This window comes from Typopeltis vanoorti, chromosome 13, assembly GCF_054136105.1.
Source record: "Typopeltis vanoorti isolate ZY-2024b chromosome 13, IOZ_Tvanoo_1.0, whole genome shotgun sequence".
Classification (NCBI taxonomy): domain Eukaryota; kingdom Metazoa; phylum Arthropoda; class Arachnida; order Uropygi; family Thelyphonidae; genus Typopeltis; species Typopeltis vanoorti.
In genome coordinates, this window is record NC_143561.1 from 76,023,960 (window position 1) to 76,038,943 (window position 14,984).

General features: G+C 37.2%; 1 protein-coding gene across 2 annotated transcripts in view; it reads left to right on the forward strand.

Annotated features, from left to right (window-relative positions):
* The window catches only part of LOC150100293 (intermembrane lipid transfer protein Vps13-like), a 654,685-nt gene that overhangs the window by 117,949 nt on the left and 521,752 nt on the right, over nt 1-14,984 (forward strand). For both annotated transcript variants that reach the window (XM_090402852.1, XM_090402853.1), the window contains exon 10: nt 3,809-3,976. In XM_090402852.1, the coding sequence (XP_090258978.1) occupies nt 3,809-3,976 (168 nt within the window). The remainder of the gene's footprint in view (nt 1-3,808; nt 3,977-14,984) is intronic.

The following is a 14,984-nucleotide window of genomic DNA, read 5'->3' on the forward strand; positions in this document are numbered from 1 at the left end:
CTTCATCGTTTTGCACGTGGCTTTTATTTCAGCTGCAGTTATCGGCCTGTCATGCAGGGCGCTAAGATGCTCGGGAAAACGTTTGACGTCCCACTCACTGAAGTCATCCGTGCCCTGCTGGTCAGCGAAGATGCCAAGATACTGCTGGTGAAAGTGATGGAGTATTTCATGGGTTGAATTTAGAATCTGGCCTTTCTCCTCGATCTGGTAAATCGTTCTTTCATCGTTTGCTGCCACCCATTGTTGATTGTAGAATGCGGTGGAGGGTGTTTCCAAATTTCTGAGATAGAGTCTCGTGCGAAAGTCGAGGTCATCGACTCTACTCTGCCGCTCTTGCTGCAGCTCTATTTCTACCTGTCTGATAAGATGTCCGCAGGGAACTCCGCTCCGTTTGCTTGACCGGTACCAGCCGAGTTCCCTGTAGAGATCCCTCAGCCGTTTACGTTGTTGGTAAACCCTTTCAAGCCCACATTTTTGAAACAGTTCCTTAGCCTGCCACTTAAAGTGCAGCCAGTTTTCCCAGTCCCAGTTGATGTTTGTCCATTCATCACAGAGATGAATGGACAAACTTTTTGTAGCTGGTCTCTAAAAAGACTGGGAAAGGTAGGAGGAAGCCTCCAAGGACCTCTGGCTGTTTCCATAACCTCTGGGAGTGTAATTTTTAAAATGACCAATTTGTGGTCTGTTGACATGTTGTGTGCTGTGGTGTGACGTGTCCTTTGAACATACTGTTCCAAGTTTTGGGACACGTACACCCTATCTAGTCTCGTCGATATCTGGCCGCGGCACCACGTTGTTTCTACCTTCGATGGGTTATTCCTCCTCCAGACATCGACGAGATCAAAATTTACACAGCATCTTTTTAGAGCGGCGGTTCCGGAGTTTGCGTTCCCGCCTAGTTTATCCAAACGTGTGTCTTCCACACAATTCCAGTCCCCGGCTACTATTAGGTGTTCTGCTCCCAAGAGGTAGTTTTCAAGGGCAGAGAAGAAACCGCTTCTGTGGTATGGGCTGTTCGGGGCGTATACTGCAACAAGCCGGATGGTACGGCCACCGTACTTCCAGTCTACCGTTATTAGACGTCCCATGGCGTCCTTCTGGACGTTGAAGAACCCCCCCCCGTGATTGGGGAGCGAATTAGTATCCCCACCCCTCGCGAGTGAGCATCCCCAAAGCACCAGTAGCTGGTGACTGGGTAGCTTCTCGAGAAGTTCTCCATGTCCCAATGCTTATAAAAATGGGTTTCTTGAATCAGAAGGATATTAATTTTGTACCTTAACATTAGCTTCCAGACAGTGCTTTGTGCGAAGGGGTTGCGTAAACCGTTGGTGTTTAAAGTGGCAATTTTAAAACCCATGTTGGTATTTGGAGAGGGGGGGTTGTCTGTTTGTTGCTCTACATGTTCCACCTGTGATTCACTATCGGAGCTGTTTGGAATATCCATAACGAGGTCGTTTTGAAATTCCACTTCTGTGATGCTATAAATGTCCGTGCTGCAGATATGTGAATGGGGTTCTGCAAGTTGGTCTGCTACTGGGGATAGGTTTCCTGTCTTTGTTACCGCCTCCTCAAGGGGCTGGATGCCTTCGCGTTGGCTTGTAGTTTGGATGTTGTCCATTTCATCTTCTGACGAGAGTAGGCTGCTTTGTTTAGCCTTTTTTGCCTCTTCTGTTTCTGCCTCTCTTGTGCGCTAAAGCGCACAAGTTTATTGGGGCACTGGTTGTTACAACTTCTTCCTCTTTGCTGCGGGTTTCGAAGTTGGCTGTTATTTCCTTGATGTGGCGGGTTGCCCTGGGTGTCTTACCCGTTACGGGTTTCATGGAGGTTGTGTTTTCTGCTAGTGTTTCTTTTTCGGTCTGTTGCCGGAGCTCTGGAAAATTGCTCCCTGATGATACCTCAGGTGTACCGAGGAGTATAGCCCTGATCGGTATTATGGTCCCTCCGGCTGCTTCTGAGAGTGTTCTGTGCGAGCACATGTCCACTTTATGGGTCAAGTCTCCACATTTAAGACAAGCTTCTGTGCAGTTTACTATTTTGTGCTCTGTTGATTTGCAATTTCTGCACTGTAGTTTTGGGCATTCTGCCCCTAGGTGACCCTCAGAGTTACATCGGAAACACAATCTTTTAACACCCGGGTAGTTAACCATGACCCTTGTTTGGCCCACTAAAATGAAGTTGGGAACTTCCTTTTTCATATCCATCTGTATTTCAACGTCGCCTGTTTTCCAGCCTTTGTAATAAGCATGTTCAAATGCTTTGATACTAATAATATTGCACCATTGGCTAAAAAATTTTTTGACGTTGTCTTCATTCTCCAGGTATTCCAAAGGAAATCTAGTTATTCTTAACATTTTCCGTAAACTCCCTATTAAATAAGGTTTGATCGTTTGTCCCGCACAAGGGAAACCCTCTAATAATTTGCTTCTTGTTTGGTCATTTTTGACTACAATTTGGAATCTTTCTTTTGAGTACGGTGTGAAACCGTATATGTTTTCTGCCCCTACTGTATCAATCAGAGCTTTCACTAATGTCTGCTCATCTGGGAGCCGCTTGACTTCGATGCCAAGCGTTCTAGTTCTGGGTAAGAATAACGGCATTGTTGGGGGAAGACCTAGCTAGTGGCTGTAGAAGGGGGGGGGGGAGGTAAAGGAGGGCAAAGTCGGGGAACGCCCGGTGTCCTTCACATCAAGCGAAGAGATAGCAGAAGGAATGGGTAAAAGAGCCAATAATAAGAAAAAAGGTCTTACCAACGCCGAGGTACTTCTGTAGAAAGTGAGCATGGAGCTCTCTCTTCAGGCCGCAGGAACTGAATCCTCTTTTGGACTGAAAGGCACAGGTTCTTTCTTCTTCGAACTGGAACTGGAGCTCTCTTTCACGTCTTGGCGAATAAGATCTCTTCAGTGGGAGCCAGGCCCAAGCTGAGATACCAGACAGAAGCATTCGCAGGTCATCTCTACCTATAGGAGTTGCCAAATGGTGTGCCACCCTTTTTTTAATAAATTACTCTGGATTTAGAGAAAGATGTCAAAAGTTTATTTTTCACTTGGTTAGAGTATAATAGTATAATAGAGTATAATAGTAAAATAAACTTTTAGCATCTTTCTCTAAATCCAGAGTAATTTATTAAAAAAGGGTGGCACACCATTTGGCAACTCCTATAGGTAGAGATGACCTACGAATGCTTCTGCCTGGTATCTCAGCTTGGGCCTGGCTCCCACTAAAGAGACTTCAATAAAGGTCAAAACTAGTCTGGGTAGTGGCCCTTCCCTTAATGCATAACATTAGACATATCCGCAAGGAGATGTGTTTTGCATTATAGGAGATACCGAGACAGGAGTGTTGTTAGCTTGCTCCACCTTTGCAACGAGTTGCCCTGGTGTTGTACCACCTTAGGTCAGTCCTGAAGATACTTTCAGGCGCAAACTTTGTTTGCTCACACTTGGATAAAGGATTAAACTAAATTTATTATACTCTAACCAAGTGAAAAATAAACTTTCATCTATACTTGCATAGTTCATCATCTCAGTCAATGTTGAAATTTTGACATATCTTTTCTTTACATTTCAGTGATACTGACTTATACTCATAGTTGTCATATACATTAATAATCAATAGAATCAGATTTATTTTTTATTGATTTTTTGTGTGATTTTAATATACTGACTATTATTTAATAAATGCTGTTTGTTGAAAATCTAATAACAATCAATATAAGAAATTTAATGTGCACATTAAATTTAATCTTAATATTAATAGAGAATGTAGTTATTAAACTGTATCACATTGTTTCATTTTTTTTTTTTAATAGATCGAAACAGAGCATATGAGTTTGGTAAGAAAAATATCTGTGGCTCGAACAGATAAGCGTTACTTTCAGTTGCCTTATAGAACTTATCCAGGCGACCATTGGGGATTTGTTGTAACTGTCAAGTCACTTTATGGATCTAAAATTGCATCATTCCATTCTGTTCTTCAGGTAAAAAAACAAAAAACTTTCAATCAAACTGATTATTTCTATAACTATTTCAGGAAAAAATTACTGTGAGGTGCTTAATATTATTAACTATGAATGTTATAATAAAGTCCTTATTTTAATGTTTGCCATCAGCATACTTGACAGTCATGCTGAGGCATCTAATGTAGTGATCTGCGTTGATGGCTGTGCAATCATCATCAGTTTATGATATGTAGCACAAGATAATATTCTAGTACTGGGAAATTAAGCTTACATTATTGCCATCTTCCATCAATAACATTTTTTTTTTCCTTCTTCAAATTAATCTATTATTTAGCAAGGTATTATTTCTGGGAAAATTCCCATGTTACTTCTCTAAAATAATTATTTTAATAGTTTATTTTAGAGGAGTAAAATAAATGGCTTTAAACACTTGCTTTTGCTAACTTTTTCTCTTCCTTTCTGTTTACATGATGTTACTGCTTTAGATTAGCTCTGCTTATATATTCACAAGTTATAACAATGCCAAGTTCCTTTGTAATATATTTATTTTTTTATGACTGATCTGAGATTTTTTTTTTTCATTTCTGTGGTCTGCAGTTTTTGATCAATAGTTTTATTTCAAACCCAACTTTCAGAAACATCAGTTAAAATTTTAATACTGTCTTGCATGATGCTGGTTTAGTATTTTGCAAAATTTCTCTAAATGTTTTGATTATTCAATTATCTGTTTTAAATTTAATTTAGTAGCTTGATTAAACATTCTGCTTAAATAGCTGAAATCATAGGTTCTCCATTGAGAATGTGGTTTATGTTTTTTTGTGTGCTTATTTTCATAGTTTTTATCTTTTTGAAAGTTTATTTTTCACTTGGTCAGACTATAATAAATTTAGTTTAATCCTTTATCCAAGTGTGTGCAAACAAAGTTTGCGCCTGAAAGTATCTTCAGGACTGGAGTAAAGTAGTACAACACCGGGCAACTCCTTGCAAAGGTGGAGCAAGCTACCAACACTCCTATCTCAGTATCTCCCATAATGCAAAACACATCTCCTTGCAGATATGTCTAATGTTATGCATTAAGGGAAGGGCCACTACCCAGACTAGTTTCAACCTTTATTGAGGTCTCTTCAGTTGGAGCCAGGCCCAAGTGCAGATACCAGGCAGAAGCATTAGCAAGGTCATCTCCTCCTATAGGAGTTGCCAAACGGTGTGCCACCTTTTTATTAAATTACTCTGGATTTAGAGAAAGATGTTGAAAGTTTATTTTTCACTTGGTCAGACTATAATAAATTTAGTTTAATCCTTTATCCAAGTGTGTGCAAACTGTTGTACCACACTTGTAAAGTGTTGTACTACTTTACCCCAGTCCTGAAGATACTTTCAGGTGCAAACTTTGTTTGCACACACTTGGATAAAGGATTAAACTAAATTTATTATAGTCTGACCAAGTGAAAAATAAACTTTCAACATCTTTCTCTAAATCCAGAGTAATTTAATAAAAAGGTGGCACACCGTTTGGCAACTCCTGTAGGATGAGATGACCTTGCCTGGTATCTGCACTTGGGCCTGGCTCCCACTGAAGAGACCTCAAGTTGCCAGTTACCAGACCCCGAGAGAGAGAGCTACATGTTCCAGTCCTGCTTCGAACCGAAAAGAGAGCTCCGACTGAAGTCCTGCCTTGATAAGATTTCTTTGTTCTTTCTGTGGGTTCTTTAGGCCTATACACGGCATTCCACTATTTTATAGGAAATCCTTCGAAAGTCTTCTTCCTTTCTTTCTTTAAGTAATGTCTTCGGTTTTACTGAGGGTAAGAACCCTCGGGTTTGAAATTGATGCTGATATTGAGAAGAGGACGTTTGCGACGACTATAATTAACTATGTCGGGGCAGACAACATTTCTGGTTTTACCTCTTATGGGAAGGAAGGTTTCAAGTTGTGTGCACTAACGTTGCAACTGGAGAAAAATTACTGACAGGAGTCGAGTGCCAGGGAAAAGTTTTTCATCCTTTTGTGGTGGGAAGTTTTGCCAAAAGAGTAAGAATAGATCGCTTCCCACTAGAATATCTCGAAGAAGACACTGACATCATAACTAAAGTCTTCTCGAAATGGGGAGCCGTGTGTGATATAAAAATTGGCACGGATGCTGATTTCCCTCAATGGAAGTCAGGTGAAGTCACCTTTTCCGTCATGATGAAGGCAGAAATTCCGAATTTCATCAAGATAGGATCGGCCAGGGTAACGGTCAGATACCCTGGCATAAAGCGACAGTGTTTTAAGTGCAGTGCCCGAAAATGAAATGCAGGAACTGCCTGACAGCGGGCCATACATTGGAGAATTGCCAGTCGGCCTGCTTAAAATGTGGAAACACAGACCATAAAGTGGACACCTGTCTAAGTAGAAACCATGCAGAAAGAGTGGGAGGTACTATTACGCCCAACACTGCAACACTAGAAAATGATAGCAGTGGCATGGAGCAGAACGACTTCCCAACCCTGAAGGCTGCACATGAAAGGGCAGCAACAAAGAACCACACTGCCACATCGCAAATTGGAGTAACAGAGAAACCGATAGACAAAACGGTAGAAGCAGCCAGGAAAGATGCAAAGCATGAGGAGCCAGCCAACGACCAAACCACCACCACAGAAAATAAACAGAAACACCAGCAGGAAGGTCCTATCATGGTAGTTGAAGAAACAACAGAAGAAGAAACAGTAGAAATGGAAATTCATAGCGAAGAAACCACACAAAAAAGGCCAGGCGGCCCTGAAGAAGGGAATGTGAAAAAACCAAAACCAGGGAGTCCGGGCATAGCTGAACCTGGAAAGGTAACAGCAGAACCCACAAAGTACCCTTATGCAAAAGCCAGTGCACCGATACTGCATCTGCTAAAAGACTTCCCCGAGGATGCAAAGGTTTTTACGAAATGGAATTGAAACATTCGGGGATATCCTGCTTATCCTCACAGGGAAAAATGGGCCTAAAGTGGTAAGTGCAGAGTGGAATGATATGTTTGTCGAAGACATAGACGAAATCACTCCAGAACAAATCAAAGAATTTATTGATGCAAAAGATGATGTGGGAGCAGCATTGTACAGAGGCCAAACTACTCCCGCGGAGATAAGTTATATGATCACATCCTTAGTACCTACAACAGTAGAAAGCAGGAGGATTCAAGCCCTGCCTAACACGCTGACAAGTCAGTCGACTCGTTGCATACAGCTGCGGAAAAAAAAAAAGGGTCCTTTTTTGTTCTCTTTCAAATTAGAATTTTTGTTTCGAAAAGGTCTTTTCCACACAGGAGGGGGGGGGGGTACCCTGAGAACCTGGGCTGCGAAGGCCTACATCGAGGCGTGCAGCTCCTTGTGGGATGCATCACCCAGGCCAGGCTCTTCTCCCGCTCTTCTGATCATTCAGTTTGAAATTCCGAAATTCACCTAGTTTCTTATTTCTTTGGTTCTGTCTTACAACTTGTTATATGTACGTTTTAATGTTATTTACCAGTTCCTTTTTCATGTGTTGCTTCTTTCATTTGTTTTTTCCCCACTTTCCTCGGGCAGTCATCTGAAGAGGTGACTGACCGAGGAAAGCTGAAAAGAACGGATGGAGGGAGATAATGTCGGAGATCTGCTTGGCGCTGGCATTTGAGTTAGGCCAAGTAGGTCGACTGAGGCCTCTTTAACCACCTACTACTATCAACTCTATCTTTTCTCCTCCTCTCTCACTATCAGGCTGACTCTCAGCACATCTTTTTTTTAAATCTAAAGAGGCCAGTGATGAATGGCATGAACTCCCATTCTACCTCAGTAAAGGTTGAAACTAGTCTGAGTAGTTGCCCTTCCCTTAATGCATAACATTATACATATCTGCAAGGAGATGTGTTTTGCATTATGGGAGATACTGAGATATGAGTGTTGGTAGCTTGCTCCACCTTTGCAAGGAGTTGCCCAGTGTTGTACCACTTTACCCCAGTCCTGAAGATACTTTCAGGCACAAACTTTGTTTGTACACACTTGGATAAAGGATGAAACTAAATTTATTTTATCTTTTTATTGCTGATTTTCATACATACATAATTTAAAAATTGCAGTTATCATTTAGATCAATAAGTTTTCACTTTATGTAAATAGTTCTTAAAGATTTATACTGTGTTTATTAAAACATAATGTCACTATTTTGTAATAGTAAAAAACTTGAATACTTTGATTTTGATATCAAGTTTAATGCCACTTACCTTTATAATGTAACCCATTACATTATGATGGATCCCATTATCATACAGATGATAATGCACCTTTGTTTTTTCTTATATGAGAGGTTGCACCAAACTATCTTCCTTTGCTTCAAATCTGACTTGCAGCTTAATAAATAATGTTGTTCTGAATGTGTTGTTTACCCTACCCAATGGAACTGTGGCACTTTGAACAGCTTTTCTCTTGCCAAATTAATTTTCAAGATGTATAGACATAGAACCTTGTTATGTTATATTCTTGATTCCTCAACTATTTGTCTTAAAGTGAAAATCTGATTTTGACAAATCTCTATTTGGCCTGGACCGAGCCTGTCGAGCCTGTGTTTTTAAGTTTGTTTCCCCTATTAGTTTTTTTTTTTTTTTTTGTAGTCTTTTCTCAAGCATGCTCACATAAATCCTATCTGGAGCACTCAGTAGAGAAACTTCTCTAATTCTCATATTCAGTGTTATTTTTCTTTTTTATATGAGTATCATGAGAGTTCATCTCCAGTGATCTCAAATTTAATCCTGATGAAGACTTGAATTTTGCAAAACTTCAAATGTGGAGGCATATAAGGCATGGAATTTTGCAAATTTACATGCCTTATATGCCTCCACATTTGAATTTTTGATAACCCCTGCTTGCTAATTTGGTCTCCTCCTGAACATGTACTATAACACATCCATGGGAAATAAGGGCCATTTATTTGCCTTATTACACACACTGTTCTATTAAAAATTTTGAGGTTAAGTTTTTTTTTTTGTTGTTGTTGTTTTCCCCATAGACAAAAACTGTATAAGTATGTACATTATTAGCATTGTGTGAATTGATTTGGAACTAGGATTATTGAATAAATAATAAACAAAACTTAGTTAAGGACAAATAGCAAATTCTTGAAGACATTGAAGCATGCATAATCTTATTAAACAAAATTTATTTAGATGAAAAATGCTTTGTCATCACCTAAGCATAATATACACAAAATTAACAGACAAAAAAAGTTTATTCTGACATTCATTTCTTTACAAAACTGATTCAATAAAAAGTTACATGTTTTTTTCTGACAGTTCTTTTACAAAGCAACTGAATATTTATGTGCAGTAAACAATTTAATCTATATCTCTTATCTCTCAATGGTTGCATAGTTTTCTTTCTTCTTCTTTCCCATATATAATAATACAAATATATCTATTACAGTATAGAAATTTCACTCTCGTTTTGGCTTACCATTACAACATCTGTACTGTAAAAGGACTAGTTATATCAAAATATATAGTATTTGTTTATTTTTAAGTTTGTTTGAAATTATAGCCACCTACATAGAAATTGTTTAAGGTACTCTTATTCTTGAGAGACACTTGTGACATTAAATTAAGAATTATAAACATGTTAACACAAGAATATTTTAATGTTTGTCAAATATTTCAGTCTGAAACTAACAGACTATCCTCTTCAGATAAACTTCAGAAAAACTCTTCAGATTTCTTAAATAAATTAAAAAATATCTCATTACAACCTACTGATCTTATGGTGAGCTTTGATGTAGAATCTCTATATACTAATATACCTCTCAAAGAGACTTTACAATTACTTGCTGACATCTTCCCACAAGATATCATAAAATTATTCAATTTCGTGATGCACTCTGGATATTTCTTGTGTCAAAACAAATTCTACAACCAAGTAGAAGGATCAGCCATGGGAAGTCCACTTTCACCTGCTTTAGCCAACTTTTATTTGGAACATCTAGAAGATGTCCTGTTTTCATCTATATTCCCTTAACCAACCTTTTGGGTGAGATATATATAGACATCTTTTCAGTGTGGCCTCACAACAGAGATTCCTTACCTTCCTTTTTAGCCAAAATCAATTCCTTACATCCTTGTATTAAGTTTACCATGGAGATTGAAAAGACAGCAAGTTATCTTTTTTAGACATCCTCTTCATCCACTCACCTTCAGGTATTCTGACAACAACAGTTTACAGAAAATCACTTTTACTGGACATTACATTCTTAAACAATCTGCCCATCATCCTTATCAAAAAACAGGAATCATAAAATGTTTAATTCGACCAGCTAGAACTAATTTGCTCAACTCCACATGAATTACAGGAAGAACTTTCAACTATCAAACATCACATGAAATTAAATGGCTTCTCCAAAAAAAACTACACATCTGTTCGATTCCTACAATCCAATCTAGAACAACAAAAAATCAATACGTCGAGTTCCAATTCCATATATTTCCTGGATTTCAGAACCAATTTCAAGAATTCTCAAGAAATATGATTTAACAGCCACTTATATCCCTATTAACAAAATATCACCTATTTCCCCTCTTCTAAAGATAAACGCTCAACTATATCTCTGCCTGGTGTATATCAAGTTTCTTGTAACTGCAATCTGTCATATTTTGGACAAACCGGACGCTCTATAGAAAAAAGAATACAAGAGCATCAATCATATATTCTTCTCAACAAATCCATTAAGTCTGGATTGGTGCAGCACAGAATAGAGACAAGCTACAACATTCTCTGGTTCAAGACTTGCCTTCTATACAGATGTCGCTATAAATTTGAATGTCTATTCAAAGAGAGTGCTGAGGCCTTGCTTCAACGCCCTAACTTGAATCAAAATGATTGCATTTCCTTATCAAAAATCTAAAAAAAAAAAAAAAAAATTTTTTTTTTTTAGACATCCTCCATTCAGACCTTTAATTCTTACATTAGTCTAATGTTATATCTTTAATTGAATTTATGAATTAAGATTGTTATATGAAATCGCGAATTAATACCTATGATTTATTCATCACTGATGAAATTTACCTCTCTTTAATGCTTAGCAATGTAACATCATGCGGCTCGTTCTACTTTTGAATGATCAGTTGTTTGTATTCCACCTTGTAAAAACTGTTCCTATCAAGGCACTGAGGATAGCCTGTTAGTTTCAGACTGAAATATTTGGCAAACATTAAAATATTCTTATGTTAACATGTTTATAATTCTTGTTTAAGGTACTAAAAGGGTTTTGTATTCCTACCACTCTCCATACAAAAACCTTACTTTCCCTTTTACTCACCACCTTCTTTTGCATTTTCCAGGGATGGCCTCTTGTAGTTGTTCCTTTACCTCATTCTACCATATGAAAAAATCTACTCAGTGTTAATACAATCATAACCCCACAGCTTAAATGTCTTGATCATATCCCCCTTTGCTTTCTATTCACCAACTCTGCAGTCTGCATGCCCTCAGTCCTTTCTCATAACCAACATTGTATAGTCCCAACACCATTATCTGTTTGTACCTTCTCCACGGTTACATCATCTCTTTCAAATCCTGCTGACCGATATGAGCACAGAAATTCAGATGTAGATTAAAAAAAAAAAAAAAAAAAAGAAAGAAAAGAAAAAAAGTGGTTATCATATGATTATTGAGGGGCCTGTGATTTATGTCAGGATTTTTCCATGACTGCAGGTCATAAAGAGTCCAGCTATTCCTGTCTTGGGCCTTTTTTCTCCATTTTCTTCCAATTTTCTTAATCGTTGGGTCTTCCCACTTTAAGGCTAGTCTTCCATGTTTCCTTTTGGTATCTCTCTCTCTCTCTGGTATCTGAATAGGCATTAGAAAGTTTATGGAATTGCAGATTAGATTGGAGCAGATTGGAATTGCAGATCTCTTTGGTATCTGAATAGGCATTAGAAAGTTTATGGAATTGCAGATTAGATAGAGGAATTCTAGATATGGCTTCTCTGAAATGGAATATTGCATGTAATGAATCATGCATTTTGATGTTATGATGGAAGGAATTATACAGAGGGGAATTTGGAGTTTTCATATATCTAAATCTGATTATTTAAAAAGTAACAAATCAGGTTTAGTCGCATAGTGTATGGTTTAGATTGAAGTTAAAACCATTAACATTTGTAAAGTTCATCCAGAATGCAGTTATGTCTTCAGAATTATGTCAGAGGCATCAGAGAGAGAGATCAATTTCATTTCTTCTTTTAGAGCTTTAAAAATGGTTATTTGAATATTGCTAAACAGAATATTGGACAAAATCTAAAGTGAGTGACCTAAAGGGTCACTAGTAAACTCAATTCATATGATCTGAATCACTACAGGACAGAAAACTCAGCAGTGAAGTTGCTACTAAACAGAACTGCTCCATTCTCCAGATTAGTGGGAGCCATCCAGAAGAGATACCATGGTTGAATAAATGCAGAAATCATATATTTCTCATATACAAGTAGTAAAGAGGCATATTACCTTATTATTAAAACACTCTGGTTCAGAGATAGTTGTAGAAAGTTTGACACTTGATTACAAATGAAATTTAACTAGTAAGAAATTATATTGTTTAATCCTATATCCAAGTGTAAACGAGCAAATTTTGTTTGTGATGCATCTTCATATCAATTGTCTTAGTATCTGATAATGCAAAGCACACTACCTTTTGGCAATGCATCATGTTTTGCATTATGGAAAAATTTGTTTCTCATGCTTATTATAGTTTATATTATAAACTGCATGTACTTTTAGCATAAGTTTAGTCTTGTTTTGTTATCATTGAGTGTGGAATGTTTGCATTTCAAAGTTCATCAATTCAAAGACTTTTTCAGAATAACAGTTAACAGAGGAAAAATGGCAGTAAAAACAAAGTAATCCAGATGTACAGTGGTGCAAAAGTCAAATATGTTGAGTGGTATGGATTTCACCCTGCGAAAGGTTGGAGAAATTATAGGAGAAATTTCCAATTACTTACAAAGAAGAAGAAAAATAGGATGGATTTAAATGGAAATGACGCAGCTAATGGACAGGAACTTCTCTTTGAAAAATTAAAAATAGCTACGTGGAATGTCTGTGGAATTGCACACAAAATTGATGAGTTAAACAGAGAACTAAAAACTAGAAACATTGATATAATAGCAATAACTGAGACAAAAAAGAAAAAGAAGGGATATCAAATTCTGGAAGATTGTTATGATCTTCTTAGGGGTTTCAAAAGAAAAATAGGCTCCATATGGCTTTAGATTTTGCAATTTGGATTAATAAAAAATCAGAAAACAAAATTTCGATTTATACTTGAGTATCAGACAGAATAATCAAAGTTAGAATGAAAATTATACATCAAACATTCAATATTTTTGGAATTTATGCACAAGTAGATGGAAGAGGAAGAGACGGAAGAATTTTACAGAAAATGCTTAGGAATGTGTTGATGAAACAAATAAAAATGAAGCAACAATGTTGATGGGAGATTTCAACACTAGAGTTGAGAAGTAACCCAATAACAGGATGCATTGGATCAGAGGGAGAATCAGTACTTAATAACAATGGAATTTTATTAAGGAACTTGTGAATATTTAACAATCTTAAAATCAGCAATACTTTCTTCAGGCATAAAAATATACATAAATACAGTTGGGAAGCAAGAGGAATCAAATAGATTACATTATTATTAACAACAAACTAAATAATATCAAAGATACAAGGGTTTTTAGAGGGAGGAAAAGTGATCACATGTGTTAGTTGAAAATATTTGTACGCTCCAGAAGATGACCTTAACATAAAGGTCGAAACGTCGAATTGTAGATTTTAGTTATATTAAACTAAAGTTTTTATTCAAACATGGTAGTTGTCTCCATAATTTTCAAAAATGCATTCAGATCACCGTGCAAGCCTAAAAGAAAGGATTAGTTGAAAACAGATTTGAATTCATAAAGCGAACCACATACTCCAAAAGAAAAAAGATAAAGAACCAACAGCTAATAAACAGTTTAAAATCCACTCACTTCCTAGAACAGGAGAGTGTTAGAAGCTTATATAAAAGCAGAACGAGATAAAATAAAACCAACTGCAAATAATATTTGAAACTGGCTGGAAAAATATAAAGAAAACTGTCCTATATAAAAGCAGCAAAAGAAAGCGTAGGATACACATCATGGAAAAACAAAAAATGACTCAGAACTTGGAATAATGATTTAATGGAAAGAGTATCCATAGTATTCAACATAAAATATGAGTTTAATCTTCTTGAATGGCAGTCAGTCTCAAGTAGAGTAATGTGGGCAAATATGAGAATGGGGAACTGGACAACGAGACTTATTTGTGCCATTGGTCCCACAGGAGGTTCTACTAAGGTAGAAGTGGAGGAATTTTTTGATGCTTTAGAAAAAGCAACTGACACAATGAAAAAGGAAAAGTTGGTCCTTGTTGGGGATCTAAATAGCAGAGTAGGAAATGATTGTGAGACATACAAAAATATTTTGGGAAAATTTCGAGAAAAGAGCAAAGCTAATAATAATGGCAAATATCTGTTGGATTTTCTGCTCAGGACATGGACTGGTTATTACTAACACCATGTTCCAACATAAAAATGTGCACAAATTCACATGGAGAGAAGAGGCTAGGAATAAGAAAAGTCTCATTGACTATGTTATTGTTGATAGTGATGTTTTCTCCCTATTACAGGACACCAGAGTGTACAGAGGATTTCATATTGGAAGTGATCACTATTTAGTCTTGAGCAGGATAAAAGTGAATTTCATATTGAAAAGAATAAGATGTAAGAAAGTTTTAAAGCGAATAAAAGTTGAGCAGCTCTCAGATGTGAACTGTAGACTAAAATACGTAAAGATTATTGAAGAAAAAATGAAAGAGTTTGAGAACAGGAACCAAACCTTGGAGATTCAGTGGCAAGCCTTGAAGAAAGCCCTGATTGATTCAGCTAGAGAGGCATGTGATGAAGTTGTCTTCAAGGATAGAAAAATTAGAACTCCATGGGAAATTAAAGAGGCAGT